The sequence below is a fragment of the Triturus cristatus genome, chromosome 7 (genome assembly GCF_964204655.1).
Source record: "Triturus cristatus chromosome 7, aTriCri1.1, whole genome shotgun sequence".
NCBI lineage: Eukaryota > Metazoa > Chordata > Amphibia > Caudata > Salamandridae > Triturus > Triturus cristatus.
Genome location: NC_140590.1, coordinates 550,784,585 through 550,808,858, shown reverse-complemented (window position 1 = coordinate 550,808,858; position 24,274 = coordinate 550,784,585). Strand labels below are relative to the sequence as shown.

Genomic DNA, 24,274 nt, shown 5'->3' with positions numbered 1-24,274 from the left:
CCTCCCTAGGGCAGCAGAGCTTTTTGCCGCTCGGTCACGAGAGCACAGCCTACCCCAGCGCTCACATGGGCAGAAGGACTTCATCCCAGATCAGTCTGAAGCACAGACTGAAAAACTGCGCCAGTGCCGCGAGGAGCAGTGGCAGCTTCTGTCAGAGGAGCGAGTGGAACGTCTGTAAGCTCATTCTCTATTACCTGCATTGGGGGACCTGCTACATTAAACTTAATTTCATTCAGAAACTTTCTTTCCTGTTTGCAGTGGAAGTTTGGTGAAAGCTGAGTGGAGGCCACGCAGAGGAATTGCGGAGCTGAAGTCCCCTGCAGTAAGTGTGGCAAAGGGTTGGCTTGAGTATAGTGCCCACCAAGCTGTAATGGTGCCTAGTGAGAAGTGCCTGCACTGTCAGATTGAATACAAATGGCATCCATGCTGCAAACTATTAGTGCTGCTCTATTGAAGATGACATGTTTGCTAGAATTGTAATTTCTGTCCTTTTTAAGGACTACAATTCTGTAAGAATTCCTGCCTGGGAGTCCGCAGTTCATTAAATGTGAGTGTGGTGAACTTAAGTAGTTAAAGAATATTCTGTGATGTGGGCAAATTAGACATAATGCAAAGTTACTGGTGACAAAGTCAACATTGAAGTATCCATAGTCTATAGCCTGTCATGCCCCATATGCCTACACTAAACTGGGTACCCATCTGTCATCTAAAACCCTTACATATACTGTGCAGCCCTCAGAACTGAGCTCTGCCAATGCCTGACTCAGTTGCCCCTCAGAGTATACAAATGATTTGGCCTCCTAGACGTCCCTTAGTGCGTGTCCTTTGTGACCTTCAGTATGGCAGGGAACACAATTATTTATTCTGTCCTTACACACTTTGCTAATGCCCACAAAGGACCCTTCTACGTTAGAAAGTGCTAACCTTCTCAAAATAGTCAAGCCTAAATCCTAGTTAGGTTTTAGTATTATTTGCACAAATTCCAGCACTGAGTTTTAGATTTCTTTGATATCTCCTTGCTAAAACTCTGCCGTATGGAAACGGGACGCTTTGCCAGAACCAGGTCGTTGATTATCTTTAAGATAATTGACAGCTGTGATCTTTTTCACAGTAATGCGGATTACTTATTTTCCATAGGCTTTGATGTCATTTTGCCTGAGAGTTCATCGAAGTACTACTCCTGAGTTTGTTGTAATTAATAATCATAGCAGGGCCATAACAGTGACCGGTTCATAGGAGTCCACCATTCAAACATGATTTACTGAAGAGTGTAGTAATGGCCGCTAAGATTTCATATCGCCTCATATCTGAGCATGGTCAATCGGTCACAGTGCAACAGCAAGGCTTTTAAACAGTTCCTCGTTCTTGGTAGAACATTAACTAGGGATTGTTTAAATTTGCGTTGTTATGCCAGTCTCCGACTGTCCACTGAGCCTATTGAACCATTCCCACTGGTGTGTTGGAATTCAACGGTGATTCTTGGTTGTGACTTGGTGTCGTAGATTAGATTGCACAAAATGGTACTATTATTTCTCTACAGGAAACGTAGCATTTGGGTGAAATATTAGTGACTAATTGGGCAACACCAGTGCTGTTGCATAGGAATAAGACTGTGATGTAACCTGTCGAGGGTATGTCTTCCATCAACATAATGGAGGTATTGCACCTTTTATTGACGCTTCCTCTGTATGTGCAGGGGATAAAATTTACGCTGCTTCTGGTAAAATGTGACATTATTTCATAAGCCAAGGTTGTGACAGTGGCATAGGTAATGTTTACATCCCTCCAGGAAACTTAAATGATAAAACTTTAAATTCGGTTTTGCGTCAGATAGAATAGATTTTTGGGGGGAACCCACCAAATGGATGTTTAATACTTGGTGACTTTAATTCTCCTATTACTACAAATGTTTATACTGACTCTGTCTTTGTGCACAGGGATCAGTTTTATAGATTACATGTTCTTCGGCTCTTTTATTGAATAACTGTTCATAGCTGTTGATGCTATATCATTGGATGTATTACATAATGACTGGTGGGTGCGTGTGCTGCGTAATAATCATAACAGCTGCTCTGCATGAGTAATAGTATCCTACGGCCTAAAACAGACGGTTGTTTATTGGTCCCAGTGTTCTCATTGGGTTTATTGGACCTTCCTGATAATCTATCATGGTCTCGTTCTTTTCCCTGTTTGGGGAAATTTTCTCTCTAATGTATGCAGATTACATATTATTTATTTGATTTATTGAAGGAACATTTATAAAGCCCAGTGTTCACATTTAAGGAATATCTTGACATCATGAATGAAACAAAAGTTAGCCTGCCGACATACGTAATGGAAGATAACTAGGTTTTAAAATGTCCCTGTACCTAAAAGAGCTATTTCAGATCGAAGGTCCAAGAAGAAGCTGTTCCATGTAATCACTCCCGGAACTCTGAATGATCTCTGTTGCCATCTTCAGTGTTTAGCCCCACTCTTTTCGAACAGCAGTAGGAATTTAGGTTTCAAATGCTGCAGCAGTACATATTTAAAACATTTCTCAGCAACAGTTTTGGACAATAAGCATAAATAATTCATTCTTTGCTTAACATAGAGGACCTCGAAAACGTAATGAGGTCTTGCATCCAAATTCTGAATCCACTGCAGCCACATTCTGTTTGTCTTAGCCTAACCCAGATATGCTGCATTACTGAAATCGCGATAAGATTGAGTCAGTGCATTTTAGACCATAACTTTATTGAAAAAGATAGAAACCGAAAGATGCAGCACATCAATTGTTGGTGGCAGCATGATGTGATCATTGCTGAATTTTGATGTTTAAACGTGAGGAATGTTTCCCCAGACTTGCCTACTTGGACTGGCCAAAGGCCCATATTTCTGAAGGAAAGAGTTCTAGTGTATTGGGTGGATTTCTGTTTAGACATGCTGAGCTTAAGGCAGCTTTCGTTCCTCCAAGAATGCGTTGTATACAAGGCTGCTATAAAATCAGAGAGGTCTCGTCTCAAATTTTTACTGACATTGGTTTTGTCCTAAGTAAGACTTCAAAGGAAAATTTTAGGAAAGGAGGACATCAGCATGAAGGGCAAACTAATGATTTCATTGACAAAAAGTAGAGCTTTATTTGGAAAATCAGTGCTACGTCACAAAAATAAGAAGGCATTTTTATGTTTCATAATGTGACACTTTCAACATTCTCCAATGTGCCTACATCTCATCCCCTAACCCTGCTCTGTGCTTTCAGTATCCCAGACCATCAGCATTGCTCTTGTTCTTGAGCCGATATATGAGTTGTGGCTCATGTAAGGTAATAGCTCTTTTTGTACAGACACCCCCAAGTTTTTAGGTCTCGCCTGAGGAGCACGCATGCGCTGTTCTGCGAGACTTATTGTAAGGGGGCTTCAAAAAGCTCACCACACGCTTGTGCATGTGTGGCCTATTGCTTGCAGTTACCCGCACAGGCGCCATATGTTTTGAATTATCGTGCCCAGACACATGCGCGATACTTCAAAACATATGGCATGGTGCTCGATCTCGCGCGCACTGGCTTTTTAGGTCGAGGACTACCGGTCTGCCGAAGGCAGAACCGGAAGTCGGAGATTTAATGTTTTCTAGAGTGGCTATTTAGCCCGCCTCTCTTTTTGCTTCTCCTCCATTGGCTGGCTTCCTAAACGGAGGCCAGCCATTGGAGGAGAGAGCCGTCCCTCCAAATAGGCTCCGTTTTTTTCAGATTCGGGGGCGTGTTCTTGCTGTTCTTTCTACTTTTTAGCCACGCCCTTACTCAGGCGTGTTTTTCTCTCCTCCAGCCAATGGCAAGAGGAGAGAAAAAGAAACACGCCCCCGAATCTGAAACCGCCGCTGCATTTCTCCGAGGCATTTCTGCTTCGCCTCGGAGTAAGGCAGTGGTGGTGTGCTTGCGCGTACAAAGTTGGTATGAACATTTATCTCTTGCATTGTGGACTCACACAAAGATGGAAGATTGTATAATGCCAAGCTATGACTTTTAAGTACAACAACGTCTCTAGCGTAACTGTTGGTATGCCAAACACTCTTCATCACACCATGCCTCTGTTATGAAGACTACAAAGCTTACGCCTTACATCAAGTTATCGTCCATGAGGACGCCTACGTACCCTGCGGGAAAGATGAATACACTAAAATCCTGTGGCCGTGCGTCACGCTTGCTTCGAATCTAACTCGTGGAAGCGAGCCTAACAAAGTTAAAAGTTTAAAATTTGCCTTGTAATCTGCACAATTCTATATTTAGAGAATCCGCAAAATCAGCAATGTTTGTGTAGTATTTGAAGGTCTCAAACACAAAAGCCGTTTTCAGAAGGAAAACCAGCAATGGCTAATCCACTAAGGATCTCTCTCTAACGAGGACCCATGGGTTCAAAGGCTAGCGTTGTAAATCCCGCTGGCATGCAAACTGGATACGCTATATTCATGCTGCAGTATGACACGCTTGAAGGTGTAAGCGAGCCTAGCGAAGTTGGAAACTCGCCTTGTAACGTGCTTGATTTATAAATTACAAATCCTGTGTGCGGAGACCTAGAAACCAGCAGTATTTGTTAAGTATTATAAGGTCTCAAAAATGAAGCCGTTTTCTGATGGAAAACGAGCAGTGGTCACTTCACTGGAAATCTATCTTTTATGAAGACATTGTGCATAAATAAATAGGGCCCTCGCATGGCATTGCAAACCATTCAGTGTGCTTACATATCCGTCGGTACCCTGGGCTTCCAGAAGCTGCAACCGGAGGAAACCGGCAGTAGTGATCTTTTTATGTACTTAGTCTCGTAACCGCCCTGCACCGGTATTTCTAACTAACCTATATGTATGGCCCATCATGATGACGTATGTGCAAAAAACTACCAGCAAGCTCTAGGGCTCATGAGAGTTGTAGTTTAACATTACAAACGAAATGCACATTGAGTCGTTGTATCAAAGTTGACTAAGGACAAAACGAAAAGTGCATAAATAAATGTGGCAGCATATAGCACTCGATTTTTTTAAAAGCGAGCCTAAAACAGGAATTTCATGGTGCTCGATTATATGTTAGAGTTCTCGAACGAGCCGTTTTTTGTTTTTTCAACAGAAAAACAACTGTGGCTGAATCGCTGGAAATTACCCATGTAAAATTGTGACGTGCAGAAATTAACATATGCGGCTTCTAAAAGACTATAACAACCAGACAGAAACAGGACGACCGATCTGTACGTTAGCTAGTCCGTCTTCAGTTTCCATGAGAGAGCGAGCCCTGGACAGTCTGAAGATGACGGCGTCCGTGGTGCTGAGCCTGGACACACTGCCCACTGAGCCTTTGCTGCTCATCCTGTCCTTCCTGGACTATCGCGAGCTGACCAGGTACCTGGGGGCGGGGAGCAGGGAGGGTGTAGGGGAAGCGACGAAGAGCAACACGGAGTGCAGAGGGTCGATGTTAGCAGTGGAGAGGGAGCAGGAGCCTGACAGTGGGAGCTACTTCAGCTGATGCACTTTCCACTTTATATGGTGGCAAGTTGGTCGCTGTTACGTTTGACGCTTGGAGCCAGTCTTGCCCTTTAGCTGACATAAACTGCTACTTTGGGACGCTTGGAGCCAGTCTTGCCCTTTAGCTGACATAAACTGCTACTTTGGGATTTTAAAACTTTACCTTGACCTGAAAATATGCAAATTGCAGGTTTCTGGGTGAAGATGTCACACAGGATACGGGGATGGCCACCTGGCAGCTCAGTTAGTCATTACGTGTTTGGCATCACTGCTCGTACAGGCAATAGAGTTGTTGGCACGTCTCTCCACACCCCCACGTTAGCTTTAAGATGCCTGTCAAAAATGTCTAGCTCCTTACTGGGAGCCTTACTGGCGGTCGCTCATTCAGCCCAAACTAGCGTTTGAGTCACTAGCACATTTTTTTCTGTTCATTATTACACCTCTACTTGTATCTTGTATGTATTCACCGCATTGCAGACTGAGACTGGCAAATTCCGTGACATCACTTCTGGTGACACCACCTTACTTGGAGCGTCCCCGAACTTCTGTTTTTTAGGACTTGTGCCCTGGTGTATTTATATATTTCTATCTCACTAACTCACTTTCACTCTCTTTCACTACCTCTCTCTCTATCTCACTACATCACAACATCACTCTATGCTTATATATCAACATCCCTCTCCCTCAGTACCTCACTCTTTCACTACCTCACTCTCTATCTCACTACCTCACTCTCTATCTACCTCACTCTCTATCTCACTACCTCACTCTCTCTCACTACCTCACTCTCTATCTCACTACCTCATTCTCTCTCTCACTACCTCACTCTCTCTCTTCTAATGCAATAGGTATCACATATGCAAAAAAAAAAAAAAGCTAATGCCAATAGAAATGACAATGCCATTTATTTAGGGATACAAAAATAATAAAAAAAATAATGAGCAATACCAATAGCTCTACCTATAATATTGCCGAGACCATTGCATTGTAAATGCTTGTTTTAATTAGCAGTGGGGAGCGCGCAGGCTGCCATGTGTTCCGGATCAGGTTTCAGCTTTAACTTTCGCGTCTTGCGCGCGCACCACTTGTTCTCTTACCTTCTAGGTCACAGGAAGTTAGCCTGACTAATGCACAGAGCAAACTTCATCCAGGCAATCACTTCCTTGCTACTGAAAGTGTCTGTACAAAATGTCCTGTAGCAGTGTTGTGAAGGGCATGTACACTCACTTTCAGATTTAAAAAGCGCAGTTAGTCAACACCTGCTGATTAAAGCACTGCTTTGTGCTTAAGAAGAGATGTAATTCTCATACCCTGGTACTCTACCAGTTTAGGGTGATGCTCGAAACGTTTTCCTCCTGTGTTAGTGCTTTGCGGGTTTACTTCCTGTCCCAAATGTAGTAAGCAAGTCTACGGATAGAATTCAGTAGAGATTGTGGGAGTTTTTTTAAAGCTATGTACCCTAGAGCCACAATATACTAAACAGTACTGCCCCCGGCGGCAATATGGGCCGGTTCTAGAGCCACCTGACCACCCGTTTAATACCCATGCTCCAAGTAAAACCAGTGTTGGGTTCTAGGAAGTTCTCTACCCGTCTAAATTAACGCAAGGTTATCTCTGGTGTTTTATTATATAGTTTGGGTTTGCATATTATCTCCTAAACTGCTGACCATTTTGAGCGCTTCCCTACCGGACAGCAACTCTGGGCGCGCTTCACCTCGCAGTATCAATAATGTCGGCTCTTTCATGGCAGTTTCCCCTCCATTCCCAGACAGCGGGTCCAGGCTGGACCCTTGTGCACCGGGAGTGCTGGGAATCCGGACAGGACTGACCGTCTTCCTTTCGGACACCATCTTGTCCAGTTTCTTGGCGATGTGCAACACCTCGTCCTCCTTCACCATCATCGTCCCGTCAGAAAGGGCAAAAAACTCTGTGACGGAGACGCTGCGCTGTGGACGGCGGGAACACTAAACCTCAGCTGCCGCTCCGATACCGCTGCACGAGCACTATTTCCCACAACTACTGGTCACCCAGTCCACTCTACACAAACACCAGAAATCCTCTCAGACACACCCCTTCCAGCAGTGTCCTGGAGGCACCGTTCAAACAGTGCGGGTGGGGTATCAATGTCCTCTTTTGGCCGTTGGGATTCGTAGTTCATAGCTCCTCTTTCCAATGTTAAGTCTGGATCTAGGGGCAAATAATAACTACATCTCCTGTCGTGACCCGCGCAGCTCGATGTCTGCAGTTTCTGATGCGAATTGTAGTGTTGGTGCTCAAGCACAACGTGAGGCAGCACATTACTCTTTGCGGGTGGAGGCCTACGTTTCCCAGAGTGCCGTTGGAAGGCGCTCAGAGCGGAATGTTCCAGTCAGGGAAGAGCGCATGCTATGGATAGGATGCCACTGACAGGGCTGTAGATGTGGTACCTCAGCTGCGCCCTTCTTGGTAAACAAGCTTTAATTACGGTTCAGAATTTTTTTTTCTTTTTCCAATTGAACCATTGTTCATGAAACGGCCTTTTGTTCGCGTTCGGATGTAAAAAATATCTTAGCAGGTGTCGTTTTTCGCATAACATGTTTTGTGGACACATATATTTCGAGAAAGGCGCGTCCCAGTTAATATTAACTTCAAAACATACCTACGAAACATAGAACACCGTTTCTGTGTCTTCCTCCACCTTTTGACAAGGGATAACAGCAGTAAAGAGATGGAGTCACGAGGGGCGGAGTCTGATAGTCGATTTACATTTTTGTTTTGCCCCTGTTTCAAAGAAATTAGTACATTTGTTCCGGGTGACTTAATTGGGCATTAAAAATATATTACACATGAATCCACCTGCTGCAGAGATCTGTGTACTCTTAAATTGATAGCTTGCAGTCATAAATGTGGATTGTAATCCAGGCCAGTTTGGCAGTTTGCTGCTCACCCCTCACTGTTACCTCTGTAGATCACTATAAGATTACAGAGTGGATAACCTGCCACAGCCAGCATAGCAACACAACACATACCAACACAAAAAGGGACACATACAGCTAATCAGAGCTGCAAACAAAGCAGATATAACAAGCATTGACATAGCCAATACGTCTCGCCTTTGGGACCTTATAAGTGTTTAGCCATGCAACAGTTGATGTTGTTGCAGCAAGGCATATTGTGCTGCATAACTAAATACTTATAAGGTCCCAAAGGCAAGACCTATTGGCTATGCCAATGCTTGTTTGTACTGATGCTGCTGGTTTTTTGACTCTGAAAGTTTACTGAGGCCTTCTAACTACATCTCATAACCAGTACCCTGACCCTAAAGTGTATGTTGAATTGGCTGTACCCAATTGGGAATGGCTAACTTACTTGAAAAGTCCCTAGTAAATAGAACCCTGGTACCCAGGGCATGAAAGTTAGAGGAGTGCCCCAGGGCTTGCAGCACTGATTCTGCCATCATGGAGGTCCCCCAAGTATGACAAGTCCCCCACTCCACCACTGCAGACTGGTAAAACAGTCGTGCACTGCTAGCCCGACTTTGCCAATGAAAGCAATGGCAACGCCATCTCTTACCCTGGACATATATGTAAGTCACTCCTCTGGCAGGCATACCAATCCCTAAAGGCAGGGTGCAGCATATGACACAGGCAGGACATGTGCTTCACGTGCCCTGGCAGTAAAACACACAGAACTACAGTTTTACTGTGGAAAGACTTGGTCGCTCAATTGGGGAGTGCAGGGTTACACACTGACTCCTCAGCTGTGCTAACTCTTGAATGTTGCAACCAAAGTGGGCACTCTATGGTATCAAACAACTTGTTACATTAAGTTCAGCTTGTATCTCAAGTCGAAATGATTGTAACTTGTTGCAGTGAGCCGCTTTAGCAAAGCTGCCACATTGTTGCCTTTAAAACTCCTAATGCCTTCCTGGGCATACATGGAGCCTGCTCAACAAGGCAGCTTTCTGCCCTCCTAGAGAGACATGCTAACGACTCCTAAGAAGGAGACCACTGAGGGGTTTAGGCCAGGAAGGTGTCACCTCTCTCCAGCTAGAAGCTCTAAAAGGTGTGTTGATCCTAAAGGCAAGCTTCAAAGGTGAAGCCGCTTTCAAATGGCAGATGTGTAACACTAGGGGGAGTGCTGCCCCATTGTTGAGGTAGACATGCCGGCTCAGGAAGTGGAGAGGGGAAACCAGTTGCCAAAATGTTTTCCCCATGGGTGTGTAGCCCTGAGGTAGCCACAGCCCAGAGTGAACTAGGAAGGTCTGTAAACCAGGAGAGGGATCTACCCATCTGGGAGGGGACAGAATGGTGCATCCTGGGTTTAGCCTGATGCCACACTCTACAGGAAATGGTCACAAGGTAGGAAGGCGGGAACCTGGTAGCCCATTGGCTACCAACTGCATTCTGCCCTGAGGACACTTTCTGAGTATAAAGGGGGCTCCCAGACCACAGATCTCGACTGACTTTGAAGAAGGACCAAAGAAAGACTGCCCTGGTGCCCCAAGAGGCCAGCAATTAGAGGTGGCAATGACGAGGGTCTGTGGCTGCCGTGTCCTACTCTGAGAATCTGCTGTCCCCAGAGCCCAGTCAAACCAAGAGAACTCCAAGGGCCAGTCGACTGCCCTTGTGTTCGCAGCATAGGGAAACAACAGCTGAAGAAGCCTGCTGGGGCAAGTTGGTAGCCAAAAGTCTTCAAGCCGCTACCAACGATGTGTAGCACCGAGTACCAAGACCCGACGCACAGAGTTGCACCCAAGTGCTGCTGTCGGAGAGTTGCTGGGACCCTCGCATGGAAAGTTATCGGCCCAGGAAGGATTGGTCTGTGACCACGACAACGGGTGACTGCTAGTCTATTGGAGACTGGACTTCAGGCAGACTGTAGAGGACTTTGTGGGACGTCGACCCTGCAATCAGGAGCCCCCCTCACTATCTTCGTGGGCCAAGGACTCCCTGCAGGAAGGCCCCCATCGACCGCTTCACATTCACAGCATCCTCAGAGCATCTTTGGCATACTTCATCCCGTGCATCAGGACCAGTTCACAGGAATCCATTGCAACGCAGATAAAGCCCCTGAAACTGATGAAGGACGGGTTCTCCTGTGAAGGTAACTGTTCTTGGTGACCTTGCTGGTGCCTCTGACTAGATCCCTGCCGGAGTTGTTTGCCCCAAGTCTTCTCACGATTACAATGTTAGAGAGAGGACTAGTAACCCAGCCTACAAGTAACTCATCCTAATCAAGAAAGAGCTCTCATTTAGGGAACAGGGATTCAGGACCGGGCGCTGTGTTGGGACCTGTCTAGCCTTTCTGTCCTGATGGGAGGCCTTTCCCAGATCCTGAAAACATATGTGCAACCTAGTAGTATTCAAGCTGAGAATGCATACGTTCCATGCTGACAAGGGTATTGGGTTTGAAACAGACCATTGGTCCTTCATAGCCTGTTTGATTTTGCAGGGCATTGTTAAGTAATTTCTTTCGTGTTTGCAGTTTTGAGGTTTATTGTGTCAAGCATCACAGTTAATTAATAAAAGATATAGGGCCATATGTAGGTAGCTAAATACCGGTCGGTAACGGCCGAAATTCGGTAAATATCCCGTTACCGACCGGTATTTAGGCATTTGAGATGTAGGAGGCATGATTTAAGGATTCGGTAATTTACCGAATCGGTAAGGGATCGGTAAAATACAGATTCGGTAAATTACCGAATCCTTAAATCATATGTAGGGAGCACTCAAGTGAGTGACTTTCAGTATTAAGGATTTGGTATTTACCACCAACTACAGGTTGATGATAAATAACGAATACCTTTCAAAAAGCTATATTTTGCTGATTTAAAAGTGCCATGTGGCAGACATACATGCCCTTAGGGCATGTATGTGCGCCACATGTGCACACATGCATCATTCAGGGGTGCAACAGGGTGTCAATGTGACACCCTGCTGTTAAATGGTAGCGGCAGTTTCAGTCGATAACCTTTCAAGTATTTGCCCGGCGGTAATCGCCTCTCATACCACTCGATAATTTACCAATGAAAGAGGCAGGCGCCGGAGACTGGAAGGCAGGAAACAAAGTTTTATTCCGTCGGAGCAGAACACATCAGATCAGACAGCAAGGTATCGTCACGAGGTGCTCTAACCGCATCTCTGAGACCTGGTCTCTTATACACCGGTTTATTGCTTTATTACACATAGTACATTCTTGAGATTCTCTTGATGCATGAAAGAACATCCCCTGAAGCCCCGGCTCAGATCCGATCCCACACATAGTTACAGTAGAGGTTCCCACCCTACCCGCAGTGGGAGATGGCTATCGCGCAGCAGGGAATTCCGCCAATTCCCGGGGGTGTGTGCGACCGGCCGGGTCTCAGGGGGTAGGGGCTTTGATCCACTGTAATCCCTTTGATGTGGGGTGTTTCCCTTACAGTAGGGGCAATAAACTGCATCCGCAGGGCTAGGTGATGGCCTGGGACCAGTTCGGACAATGGGGCGCAGAGGAAGGGGGTTATCAAAGGTGCGGCATGACCATGTATGGGATGTCGGTCGGATGTGGTTCCGTAGCAGGGTCGCGCTGAAGGAGAGGGTTTATGGCCCGTGTATGAGAGAGCGGGGGTGGCCGGCGCGCGGGGGGATGTTCGCAGCGCCAGGGGGAAGCGCTGGTGATCGAGAATGAGCGGGGAGAGAGTGGGGTGCCTAAAATGGCGGCCGTGCATTCGCTGTGCGTGGCGCTGGGGAGAGGCAAGATGGCGCAGATAATGTTCAGTTTGCAAGCTAAATTTCCACAGTCCTCCCTTTTAACATATCTCGCCAGCTTGCCTAGTTTGGATCTATCCCCATAATACCCCGTACCTCCACCTCATTCAGAGCTTTCATTCGCTCTGTTTCAAAGTCCAAAGTCTTAGGGCAGATGCAGTTCATAAAAAGCGAACACAAAGGTGGCAGACACTGAATCCCCAAGCAACATCCACATAGTATCACGATTGGTATGAGGATAAATGAAAACAGCCTCCATCCCCAACCTTTAATAGTGTCCCAAAACCAACTCTCCAGTGACCATTCTTCTTGCTCTTGATGGACCTCAGTGGACAGTCTGTGGAGGTGTTCAATTGCTTTGTAGACTGAGGGTGAGTTATCCGGTACGTAGGTACAACAGCTGGACCCAATGATGCGGCATGCTCCTCCACGATCAGCCAGAACCACATCTAGAACAAGGCGGTTCTGAAGAGCCACCAGGCGGACGGCCTGAAGCTCAGCGGTGTTGTTGGCGAGGGCGCCAGCTGTAATGTTCATCGCCGTCTCGACTGCCTGGGTTAAGTGGCGGATGGCACAGCTGTTTGCCATTGGACCCCAGAGTGGAACAAGGCCTTTCACTGCGTCCATGAACTGTGCCCCGGCGGAGTCGGCTTGCACAATGTCTTTGGCCCGCTTCTGTCGGTGGTGGTTTGCTGGAGCCACATATGTCGGAGGAAGGACAAAGGCGATGTAGCAGGTGCCTCCCCAACCTTTCGGAAGCCAGGTGTAGGCCTTAGTACCACAGACGAAGTACATATTCGGGGAGGCAACAAAGGAGGGTGGGTCAACTGAGTCCAATGTTTGGGTGATGAGGCAGGAGCTGTGGCCCACCAGCTGCGTCCCCAGGCCTTCGATGCACACAAATCCAGTGATGTTGATGACGGACAGTGCCACTGTTAGGGTGGCGGCCGTCCGTTTCCGGAGGTAAGAGAAGGTGGGTCTGGCTGGGTTGTTGAACACCTGCATTTCAACTCGTTCTTTGGCAGGGATGTCCATGTGAAAGGAAGTGTTCGATCTCAGAGGGCAGAAGAGGGCAGAAGTTTTTCCAGTTTTGTTCAGCCAGAACCCATGGTAGAAGTGTGACATGGTTCTGCCGGAAGTGGCATTGTCCTTGTAGCTTTCTTGCAGGAGGATTAGCCAGGCGAGGCAGGAACCATGGACAGAAAAAGGTGAAGGGATGAAAGGGATAGAGTGTCCAGTGGCATGTGGCAGCAATCCACAGATCCAGCAATTGGTGGCGTTGGCAGCAAGATTGTGTTGGTGGAGCAACTGCACGAAAGAGTTATTCCAGAACTCCTTACGCCTTTCTCGGAGCTGGGGTGAAAGCGAGATCAGATGGTGTTCTTTCGTGGTGGTAGGTTGAACGGTGGTCAGCAATATCTTATGAGCGGGTGTGCCCTCCTCCATGATCCAGAAGGTGACCACGAGGAGAAGGCAAAAGAGAAGGGTAATGAAAAGTGCGATAGTCTTGAAGTTGTGCATTCGGTCAGTCTTTGGGTTTTTGTAGTGGATCTTCAGACGTCCGGTTGCTTCCATCATCTTCATGTCGGGCGCTTCCATCACCTTCAAGAGACTCGGTAGCGGGCAGAACCACAGACTTCGCTTAGTTTCTCTCCCGGTGGCCTTTGAGGTGACTAGGCTACCGCTCTGAGATTTCCACTTAGCCTGTGGTCTGCTTAGCCGGAGTTCTCTCCTTTCGTCGCAAGTTATACCCTTCCTTGGATGGCACGGTGGGATCAGGATATCTTACTAACTCGAGTGTCTCTGTATCTGGGCAGCGGCTCAGGGATGGTCGGTCTTTGTCCCGAAGTTCTTCTTGGGCGGTGATGTTGTCCGTGGTTGTCAGGGTCGGTGATACCTTCTTGCAGTGGTGTGCATGCAGCCAATTGCGTTTCCCCTCCACTCGAAGAGCTGTTCGGGTGGTGATCAGGACTTGCAGGGGGCCCGTCCACCGGGGCTCCAGACTCTTGGTGCGCTGGAAGTTACGCACTAAGACGAAGTCACCGGGTTGGATGTCGTGTCCCGGGCCCCTGGAAACATCGGGAATGGCGTGCAGCACCTGCTGATGGATAACAGACAACGTCTTAGTTAGGTTATACAAATAGTCAGACATGAGGACGTCCGGGACGTCGTGGATGGATGTTGGTTTTGGTGCAGTCCAAAGGTTCATGGGCCGCCCAAAGACGACCTCGTAGGGGGTTAAGTGGTGTTTGGTGGGGGTGGAACGCATTGATAGCAATGCTAGTGGGAGAGCGTCTGGCCATCTTAGTCCTGTGGTGGCGACTATTTTTGCTATCTTAAGCTTCAATGTGGCATTGTGTCGCTCAACCAGGCCTGCAGATTGGGGATGGAAGACCGCATGGAATTTCTGTTTTACACCCAACCCCTTTAAGATGAGTTGGATAACTTCGGCTACGAAGTGGGGGCCGTTGTCGCTCCACAAAATTCGACAAAGGCCGTATCGGGGGAAGAATTCCTTCAGTAGTACTTTTGCAGTAGTCATAGCGGTGTTGTCGTGGGTTGGGTAGGCTTCCACCCACTTGCTGAAGGCACACACAACGACAAGTACGTACTTCAAACCTTGGCACCTTTCTAACTGGACATAGTCCATTTGTAGGACTTCAAAAGGGTGATTGGGGACCCCGAACCCTCCCCGGGGTACAGCAGTTCCTTTCCCAGGGTTGTGTTGGAGGCATACTAGGCATTGTTGGACCAGACGTTTGGCCGAGACTGGGATCTTGTCGTTGTGCCAGACTTTGGAGACGAGTTGGATCATGGGGGCAGACCCTATATGTGCGGGGGAGTGTGCCATGGTCAGCATGGGGATCAAGTATGAGTCTGGTAGCAACCATTTGTTCGAGTCCTTAGTCCGCCAGCAACCATCATCGTCCTTCAATCCCACCCGTGCCCATTCAGCTAACTCGTGTGGTGTACTGGCTAATTGGATGTCCCTAATCGTTTCCCCAGCATCCTTCCACTTCTCAGCTTGTGACCTGGTCACGTACATACGGGTCGTGGACCTATTCTCGGCTGTGGTTCGGGCAGTAATGTCAGCTAGTGCATTTCCCTGTCCTATAATGTCTGTCACTTTCTTGTGTGCTTGGCATTTGATCACAGCCAGCCGTGTGGGGAGGAGGACCGCTTCGGTCAGGGCAGAGACTAGATCTCCATGCAGGATGGGTGTGCCATGAGAAGTCAAGAATCCCCTCTCTTTCCATAAGAGCCCAAAGTGGTGAACTACCCCGAAGGCGTACTGACTGTCTGTGTAGATGTTTGCGGTTGTCCCTGCTGCCAGGATGCAGGCTCGTGTGAGAGCGATTAGTTCCGCCGCCTGTGCGGATCGCTGTGTGATGCGGGCTGTCTCAACAACTGTTCGGGCTGTGGTGACTGCATAGGCAGCTGAGGTGGTGCCATCGGGGAGCTTGATGCATGAGCCATCCACCCACAGTTCTCCGTCAGGGTCCGGTAAGGCAGTATCTCGGAGGTCGACCCTACTCTTGGTCTGTTCGTCGGTGAGGGTCACACAGTCGTGTATAGGGGACGCATTGGGATCAGTGTCAGGGAGAGGTAGTAGGGTAGCTGCATTCAGAGTGGTGCATCGTTTCAATGTGATGTGGGGGGCAAGCAGAGTCAGTTCGTAACCGGTTAGTCGTGCGCTAGTCAGGTGTTGAGTCTTGGTCTGGTTCAGGAGGGTGTCAACCGCATGGGGTACCAGTACCGTGAGGGGGTTTGAGAGTACGATCCCCTCGCTTTGCCGGATAGAGATAGCCGCGGCGGCTACTGCTCGAAGGCATGCGGGCAAAGCTCTGGCTACAGGGTCAAGAGTGGCAGAGAAGTAGGCACAAGGGCGTTGTTTAGGGCCTATGGACTGGGTTAGGACAGACAACGCACATCCCTCCCTTTCGTGGGTGTAGAGGGAGAAAGGTTTAGTGTAGTCTGGGGTTCCTAGGACTGGGGCCGAACAGAGGGCGTCTCGTAATTCTTTGAAGGAGGATTGACATTCGGGTGTCCAGGGGAGGGGGAAGGGGACATCTTTAGCCAGCAGGGAAAGCAGAGGTTTTACGATGAGACTGAAGTTTGGCAACCACTGTCGACAAAAGGAGGTGAGGCCTACTAGGGACCGCACTTGCTTCTGAGTTTTGGGAACAGGGGTTTCTAGGATGGTCTGAATTCGGTCAGGGGTAAGTTTCCTCCCGTCCCTGGATAGTAGGTGGCCTAGATACGTTACTTGGGGCTGGCAGAATTGCAATTTCTTTCTGGAAACCTTGTGACCGGTCTCCGCAAGGAAGCGGAGGAGGTGAATGGTGGCTGTGATGGCAAGTGGAGTGGTGTCGGCCGCCAAAAGAATGTCATCGACGTACTGTATCAACACCACTCCATCGGGTAGTTGGACTGCATCTAGCTGTCTCTTGAGGGCTTGGCTATAAATGCTGGGACTCTCAGTGTAGCCTTGGGGTGCCCTACAGAATCTGTATGAACGGGCTTTTAGGGTGAAGCCGAAGAGGTAACGGCTGTCTGGGTGGATGGGGATGGAGAAGAAGGCGTTTTTGAGATCAATAACAGTAAAGGTGGTGGCAGTGGATGGAATCAGGGTGAGGATGGTGGTGATGTCTGAGACCACGGGGTACTGGGGTACGACTACTTTGTTAACCTCTCGTAAATCAACAATGAAACGGTAGGCTTTCTCATCTCCCTCGCCTTGCTTCTTTACAATGGGTAGGATAGGGCTGTTGCAAACATTACTGACTACTTCTTCTACCACTCCTGCCTCGACTAGGGACTCGATGATTTCCACCAATGCCTTCTCGCCTTCGGGTGATATCCGATACTGTGGAAGCTTTGGGAGTACTGCGTCTGGTCGGACGGTTAAATGTACTGGGTCAATCACCATGCGCCCTACATCTGAGTCGGTTTTAGCCCATAGATGTGAAGGTAATGTGTCGAGTAGGGACATGTCAGCATCGGTTATAGAGAGCATACGCCGTGTGTGACAGGGTCTGGACAGATCTGGGTTATCGTGTAGGATGACTCGAACTCCGTCTGGGGAGCATCTGATGGTAGCTCGAAAATGTTTTAGCAAATCAAGTCCCATAATAGCATCGGGGGTGTTGGAGGAGAGCAGAAAGGTCGTGTCAGTGGTGTTATCTTCTAAGTCAAAGGAGATTGGTGCTGATAAGGGGTTAGTGGAGGGCGTTCCATCGAAGCCTATTGAGGTTACATGTGAGCCAGACAAGGGTGCCCTAGGGATCAGTCGTTTGGATAACGCACTACGTGTCGCCCCAGTGTCTACCAGGAATGGAGATTTTGTGCCCAAGACCTTAGCAGTGACGTAAGGGCCTTGCTGGTCAACACGGAGTTCGACTGGATCCCTCCCTTGCCCCTGGCGGTCCTATGCGAAGTCATGGGTGCTTTCATAGTCGGACTGCTGACACTGGTTTTGTCGGGGGCGGTCAAAGGTGTTTGGTTTGCCTGGCCTGACGTTGGTTGCGTCGTTCGTGTGCCCTCGTCCCTGTCCTCTGTTTCTGGGGTCATATGCTGTGTCTCTGGGATCCCTATTTTTGTTTAGTTCCAGAAGGACCGGGCACTGGGATTTCCAGTGTCCGAACCCTCTACAGAACGCACATTGGTTCCCATCTAAGTCTCTCCGTCCGTTGTAGGGTGCAGGTGTATGGTCTCTAGGGGGTAGCTTTCTAGGGGCGGTTGGGTGGTAATTCTCTTTCGGGGGTTCCCTTCCTATGGTCACCCCTTGCAACTGCGCTATCATTACCCTCTCCTTCAGTTCCTTTTTCTTCTTCTCTGATGCCCTATCGTTCTCGTTTTTATGATTTTCGTAGTATTGGGCCATCTGGAGAATTGCTGCGGGTTTGGAGGCTGCCCAACTACTCTCGCTGGTCTGTAGTTTCTGGGAAATTTCTTGTGACAGACCCTTCACATAATTCTGGACAAAGAGGTGATGTCCGGTTGCGGTGGTCATGTCTTGGCCACTGTAATCGGAAAACACAGTCTCGAATCGGGAGAAGTATTCAGACACATCCTCCTGGGGTTTCTGGCGGCAAGCCGTTACTATCGACCAGTCTACCTTTCTTTCTGGGATTAGAGTCTTCAGTTTTAGTACAATCTTGTCTGGGAGCTCTAATATGGCTTTTGGGGGTTTCTGTCCTGGTTCTCGCTGCTTATCTATGGTATCGAGTTGAACCCAGGTATATCCGAACGGCTCAGCGTGGTCAACTTTCCGGATTTGTTTCCACACATCAGCCAGCAGACATAGCCCAAAGAACAAGTCGATATCTGCTAAAGTCATAATCGTAGAACCTAAGGCTGTACCCAGTTCAGTGTAGAAGGCAGTCGGGTTCTTTCTCAAGTCGGGTAGAGTTTTTCTAAAGGTCAAAATATCTTGCCGGTCCCACGGCTGGTAGACCCAGTTATATACAACCCTCCCCTTCGCATCTTGGTGGTTGATGTCGTCATGCGTTCCCTGACCTCGTGGGGGGACCCAGTAGGGGGCAGCTTCTTTGATGGGCATCATGGCCTCAGCCCTTCCTTCCTGGGGCTTAGTCGCTATGGGGGTTTCTGCTTTGGTGGTCTGCCTATGTTCTCTAAGGTGTCGGTAGACCTCGAGTGTACGAGTAAAGAGGTTCGTCACGTCGCCCTCTCTTTCTTCTCCGATGTCTACCTTCCTATATAGGGCCGCTAAGCCTTCGGGACCTTTATCGTGGTATCTATCCTCATATGCATTCAGGGCGTGCTAACAGAGCCGTACGACAAAGTGTCGTCTGCGGCTGTCGGCATACGAGTTATACACGTCTTTTATATACTCCTCATTTTCCTTTCGCTCCACCAGTGTCCCTACTATCTTATCAATTCCTGCTCGTTCATCCTTCGTTAATCGATTCATTCTGGTGGACTCTTTCTTTCTCATCTCTGGGTCGTCTAACGTTATAGCCGACGTTGTGTTCAGCGCAGGAGGCTCGGCCGGCGCGGAGGCCGTGAGGACCGAGGCCCCTGTACTGCTTTCGCTCGTGTTCGGGGGTTGTGGGTGTTGCACTACTGACTGGGAGGGTGCATATGGAGGGGGCATGTAAATGATCGGGGGACCTAACAGTAATTCGTCATTCGTTCGCTGCTTGGAGGACAACTCAGGGTAGAGCAAAGAAGGGGCCCTAACAGCGTACTGTCCTGATGTTTCGGGCTCCTGTCTTAATTTAGTTTCCCTTCTCTTCTTCTAACTTTCTAGCGGCAAGGTGAGCTGCCTTTCGTAATTCCTTTTCTGCTTTTACTTCTTCCCTCTTTTTCCGTTGCGTTGCTTCTTTGCGCCACATGCCAATACTGTCAAGCATAGTAGGCGTGGTCTTATTGCTACGCAGGGCTATTTCTAGCACTTCTATCTTATGGTCGTCGAAGGATCCCATCAGTGGCCACTGACTCTCGGGGTCCTTCTTTGTATATTTATGCCATAGCTTGGTATAAGCTACGGCGACTAGTCCATATTTAGTGAACATGTCCTTATTAGGGGTGCCCTCCAGTGGAGCCGGATGGTTCACCTCTAATAAGCGGTCCGGGCAGAACCAACTACCAATCAGTGGGGAGAAGATAGGCATGACGGGTTTCAACGGGGACAAAAGTCAGCACTACCTATCTTTTCACTGCTTGCAAAGACTAGACAGAATATCTCTATTCTTCGTTATTTGTAAGCAGAGAATACCTCCAAAGAACCAATATCGAACAACTAGTGGTCGGACAATCAATCAATCAATCAATCAATGGGAGATAAAGATAGGCATGACGGGTTTCAACGGGGACAAAAGTCAGCATTACCTACCCTTCACTATTTGCAAAGACTAGACAGAATATTTCTATTCTACGTTATTTGCAAACAGAGAATATCTCAAAGAGCACTATTCTTCAAAACAATCAATGTTCGGACAATCAATCAGTGGGGAGATAAAGATAGGCACGACGGGTTTCAACGGGGACAAAAGTCTGCGTTACCTACCCTTCACTATCTGCAAAGGGAGAGAGAGAGAGTATTTCTACTCCTCCCCGTTTGTAGACAGCGAATATCTCAAAGAGAACAATCAATGAGCACAATCAATGAGCAATACTAGTATTCAAAAAGCTTCGGACAATCAATCAATTATTTCGCAATTTGTCGTGTATCACGACCTTACCCGGACCGCGTGGACAGTTTCTCGTCTTCCGCCTCCAGCGCCCGATCGTCCTCTACTCTCCGTATTTGCCGCGGCACTCCTGATGGTTCCCAGTCAGGACCGTAGATCACTCGAGAGAGGTCTGCTCGGAACCAGTGAAGTTCGGATGATCGGCTGCCAGACGAGGGTCTATTGGGCAGGAGCTCTCCCGATCGTTGCAGTCGTTCACTCTGTCGTCGGGACCTCTCCCACTGGATCCACGTGTCGCTGATGGGCCCCACGTTTGGGACGCCAATTGTTAAATGGTAGCGGCAGTTTCAGTCGATAACCTTTCAAGTATTTGCCCGGCGGTAATCGCCTCTCATACCACTCGATAATTTACCAATGAAAGAGGTAGGCGCCGGAGACTGGAAGGCAGGAAACAAAGTTTTATTCCGTCGGAGCAGAACACATCAGATCAGACAGCAAGGTATCGTCACGAGGTGCTCTAACCGCATCTCTGAGACCTGGTCTCTTATACACCGGTTTATTGCTTTATTACACATAGTACATTCTTGAGATTCTCTTGATGCATGAAAGAACATCCCCTGAAGCCCCGGCTCAGATCCGATCCCACACATAGTTACAGTAGAGGTTCCCACCCTACCCGCAGTGGGAGATGGCTATCGCGCAGCAGGGAATTCCGCCAATTCCCGGGGGTGTGTGCGACCGGCCGGGTCTCAGGGGGTAGGGGCTTTGATCCACTGTAATCCCTTTGATGTGGGGTGTTTCCCTTACAGTAGGGGCAATAAACTGCATCCGCAGGGCTAGGTGATGGCCTGGGACCAGTTCGGACAATGGGGCGCAGAGGAAGGGGGTTATCAAAGGTGCGGCATGACCATGTATGGGATGTCGGTCGGATGTGGTTCCGTAGCAGGGTCGCGCTGAAGGAGAGGGTTTATGGCCCGTGTATGAGAGAGCGGGGGTGGCCGGCGCACGGGGGGATGTTCGCAGCACCAGGGGGAAGCGCTGGTGATCGAGAATGAGCGGGGAGAGAGTGGGGTGCCTAAAATGGCGGCCGTGCATTCGCTGTGCGTGGCGCTGGGGAGAGGCAAGATGGCGCAGATAATGTTCAGTTTGCAAGCTAAATTTCCACACTGCCACCCATGAATATGCTCCCCCTATTACCGATTCGGTATTTACCGAATCGGTAATTGTGAATGGCTTCCCATTCATTCCTATGGGCCTCCAGGCCCATAGGAATGAATTGGAAGGGATGCATTATTACCGAATCGGTAAATACCGATTCATAAATTCCGAATATTACCGATTCGGTAATAATTACCGAATGTTTACCTACATTCTATTTACCGATTCATAAATTCCGAATCGGTAAAATTCGGTATTTATGAGTCGGTAAATATATAATGCCTACATAAGGCCCATAATGTTGTTTACCAAGTCTAACCAGAGCGTATTCCAGAAGATTAAGGCTGCAGTGGCAGCTCTCTTCGGATACCTCCATCTGGTGGCACTCTTGAGAGAAGTCACATATACATTCAGCTATATGATTTAAAAATATCACACCTTCACAATTATTTTCATTTAAAGTAGCTCTTCAGAGTTTCCCTTCCCTACATGTATGCTGCATGGTATCTCATTAGGTTTCTGAATGCGAAAACGATGCAGTCCTCAAGGAGGGAAAGCTACCTACCTGCAACAGTAGGTCTCTAGTGGTTTCCTCAAATTCACTGCTTAGCTTTTGCGTTTTTTCAGTGATTAAGGGTTATACTTAAAGTGGAGGAGAATACTTGGAAGTCTTTTCTTTTAGCGGAGCTACGATTTATTTCAGACAAACCCTTAATGATTTCTGAAGACTTTCTCAAGAAATTGAACATGTGTATAGAATGGAAAGCAATTATTCTTAAGCAGAAAAAGTTTTTCAGGTAAGTACCCAACCGTTTCATTAAATATTGTCTCTACCAATAATTGAAGGCAGTCTGAGGTAGCCGTGGATGTACTGAGGTGCACACATTTTGTCAGGAGGAGGACCACTTCGAGTTGATGACTGTTTGCCTCTGCCTGACTTTGAGTCTGCCCTTTGCATGCAGGGAAAATTTTGGCACACCATGGGATTCACCAGGCGAGGGAAGCAGTGTCTGCAGACAGAAGAGGCCATCTACCTGCTGGAGTGTGTGAGTATGGACACAAAGGTGTGACTGACTGATCAGAGTTGCAGTGAGAGCAAGACGACGCAGACTGTCATGACAGGCCAAAACGTCCAAACGCAGCAGCATTTTGATAAAACAGTAGTTCATGCTGATCTCTCACAACATTTATCAATGTTTAAAAGTGTTAAGAGAATGAAAAAGGAAGAACTGCTAATTTGACCACTCCATCCAGCTAACATATTATACTGCCACCTATGTACAGTGTTGACTCAGGTTGACGTGATAGTCATTAGTGATGAACTGTAAAGGGGCCTCCTCATGGCTTAGCCTGTAGCTTCCTGTTTTGATATGTGCCTTAATCCTGTTCTCTGTCCGATCCTTAACTAACTTTAAAATCCTTACTCTCTCTAGTAGAATAGTCTTGCATACCTTCCTTTGCTTCGCGCCGTAACATATATTAATGCTGTTCTCCTCTACATTAGTGTAAACCTCCTTCTTCAGTTAAGCACCATCACCTGTATTATGTTTGCTTCTCTGTCTTTACAGCTGATTGTACCTGCCTGTGCTTCTCTCTTCCTAGGGCTCAATTCAGCTCTTCTACCGGGGTCTGCCCATGTCTATCCAAGAAGCTTATGAGAGGCTGCTGCCCTGCAGATCCACCTCGCTCCTGCAGTACCAGGTATGCACTGCTGGACTGGATGTTTTACTTGACTGAGTGGGCATTTATCATACTGCGGCTAATCCCTATGGCTCCCTTATTTGAGATTGGTAATGGGCTGTGTAGAATGACGATGACTAGCTTCCTAGAATACTGCAGCTTCCCTAGATGTTGCTGCAAGACCTACAGAAAAAGATCTTCCTGTAAGGCCCACTCAGTGCTGGCATTGAACAGGCACGGGAACAGTCCACGAACCTTGTACGGTAACACACTATCTAACAGTTGAACTCAGAAGGGAAAAATTGATGCATCCCCAGAGTGTAGGTGAGGAAGCTGTATCTAACGGTACAGTCTGATGAGGTGAGAGATGGAACTGATGGTCTAGTTACACTTTTGAGCAAATCCAGACATCTGGAATCTTTTTTCTGAAATCCATGTGTCTGGAGTTCCTTGAACACATAGGAACAAATTTGAAGGGATGAAATTGACTACGTAACTTAATTTTTTAAGCGATATCACAGCGAATCTTACCGAGATTGTGAAAGTTAATCATGACGATAGTGCTGCATACGTTTATTAAAAAGACCTTTGCAAGCAGCATTACTGTCTGTACGTCACAAAATAAAATGCTAATTGAAAGTAGCAATAATAATTACGTCATATAAATAGCATTTCATGAGACTTTTGTATTCTTCCTCCGGAAACTCTGTCATGTTATGTTAGAAAATTTCTAAAGCTCCAGTATACTCTAGGGTGTCTTGGCCCTCGCTCAGCAGAGAGCGTACGAGAGACTGTAAGAGAGTTATTAAAAAAGCCAGGTTTTCAGGCATTTTCTCAAGACCTGTAAAGATGGAACAGACCTGATGTATATCGGTAAGAAATTCCAAAGTTTAGTAATTCCAGAGATGAGACTGCTTCCTCCCCATTTAGTTGTCTTATACCTGAAGATGGTGACTTTTGTTTTGTTCCCTTTGACTGAAGGTTCCTGCAGGGTTCATACCAGGAGAAAGTTTGTCTTAGGAATGCCATGCCTGTGTCATGCAAGGCCTTGAAAGTTAGGCACTG

At 47.7% G+C, this 24,274-nt stretch overlaps 1 protein-coding gene across 1 annotated transcript in view; it reads left to right on the top strand.

Annotated features, from left to right (window-relative positions):
- The window catches only part of TSEN54 (tRNA splicing endonuclease subunit 54), a 266,301-nt gene that overhangs the window by 7,422 nt on the left and 234,605 nt on the right, over positions 1-24,274 (top strand). Inside the window, exons 2-5 of the mRNA XM_085617000.1 lie at positions 10-174; positions 259-322; positions 22,492-22,575; positions 23,132-23,230. Coding sequence (XP_085473126.1) covers positions 10-174; positions 259-322; positions 22,492-22,575; positions 23,132-23,230 — 412 coding nt within the window. The remainder of the gene's footprint in view (positions 1-9; positions 175-258; positions 323-22,491; positions 22,576-23,131; positions 23,231-24,274) is intronic.